Source organism: Aplysia californica, unplaced genomic scaffold, assembly GCF_000002075.1.
Source record: "Aplysia californica isolate F4 #8 unplaced genomic scaffold, AplCal3.0 scaffold01372, whole genome shotgun sequence".
Taxonomy (NCBI): Eukaryota; Metazoa; Mollusca; class Gastropoda; order Aplysiida; family Aplysiidae; genus Aplysia; species Aplysia californica.
This window is the reverse complement of record NW_004798642.1, coordinates 73,489-74,667: the sequence shown is the minus strand read 5'-3', so window position 1 is coordinate 74,667 and position 1,179 is coordinate 73,489. Positions and strand designations below refer to the sequence as shown.

Here is a 1,179-nt window from a genome sequence, read left to right as displayed (position 1 = left end):
TAATAATAATAATAATAATAATAATCGGTATTATTATTGCTATTGCTGTTGTTATTGTTGTACAATATGTGAGGCGTGCTGACAAAACGAGTTACTTCTCGCAATCCACAAATTGAAATATTGGCCAAAAATCGACATTAGGGTCAAATCTGTAGATTTTCTTTTGATGTCATATTCTTAACTATAACCTGTCTTCTATTATTTCATACTAATAAATTGTAAAAACTTCACCTATAAACGTGATGTACCTATTTTCTTAAGGTTTGAATACGAGAAGTAATTCATTTTTGTCAGCACGCTTCACATATATAGGAGCATTCTAAGTCTTTTGGCCTGCTTGCCGAGTCTCGACCTATAGGGGACTGGTTGTAATATCGGAGATTTCTGAATTTCTGAATAAGATACGATAAGATAAGATAAGGTAAGACAAGGCAAAACAAGACAAGACGAGACAAGATAAGTTGAGACAAGACAAGATGAAATGAGACAAGATGAGATGAGATTTAAGACATGAGGAGATAAGATAAGATAAGATAAGATAAGACAAGACAAGATAAGACAAGACAAGACAAGATAAGACAAGATAATATTTTGTTGATGAGGATGTGAAACCTTTCCACTCAGTTAAACTCTTTGCCCCAGACATCTGACGATTACTTCGGGTGGAGTGTTGAAAAGGATCACAGTATTCACAGGCCATCCCCTTATTTAGCAGTGATGCTCACAACAGAAGGCTGGGTAGAACACGATTTCCCTAGATATAGACATGACGAGGAAAATGGTTACCTATGTCAGGTGCCGGTTGGTAAGGCGTTCTTTCATATTGACACTTTTGTGTTAAAGGGAAGGGAAGCAGACTGAATCTGTCTTGTCTGTCTGTCTGTCTGTCTGCCAGCCTGTCTGTCTGACTGTCTGTATGTCTGTCTGCCTGTCTGTCTGTATGGGTGTCTGTATGTCTGTCTGCCTGTCTACCTGTTGTCTGTCTGGCTGTGTGACCATATGCTTGTCTGTCTGACTGTCTGCCTGCCTGCCTGTCTATCTGTCTGTCTGTCTGTCTGTCTGTCTGTCTGTCTGTCTGTCTGTCTGTCTGTCAATTACCCCCAGTGGGTCGGGGGGATATAAATAGACCCACTGCTTCGTCTGCAGAAGGTGCACCCCCTCAAAGACGGAGTGTCGCAC

General features: G+C 40.5%; 1 protein-coding gene across 1 annotated transcript in view; it reads left to right on the top strand.

Moving 5' to 3' along the window:
- Positions 1-622: 622 nt before the first annotated feature.
- The window catches only part of LOC101845521, a gene marked incomplete at its 3' end in the record, with an annotated part of 17,445 nt that continues 16,888 nt past the window's right edge, over positions 623-1,179 (top strand). The window contains 1 exon segment of the mRNA XM_035973535.1: positions 623-805. Coding sequence (XP_035829428.1) covers positions 718-805 — 88 coding nt within the window.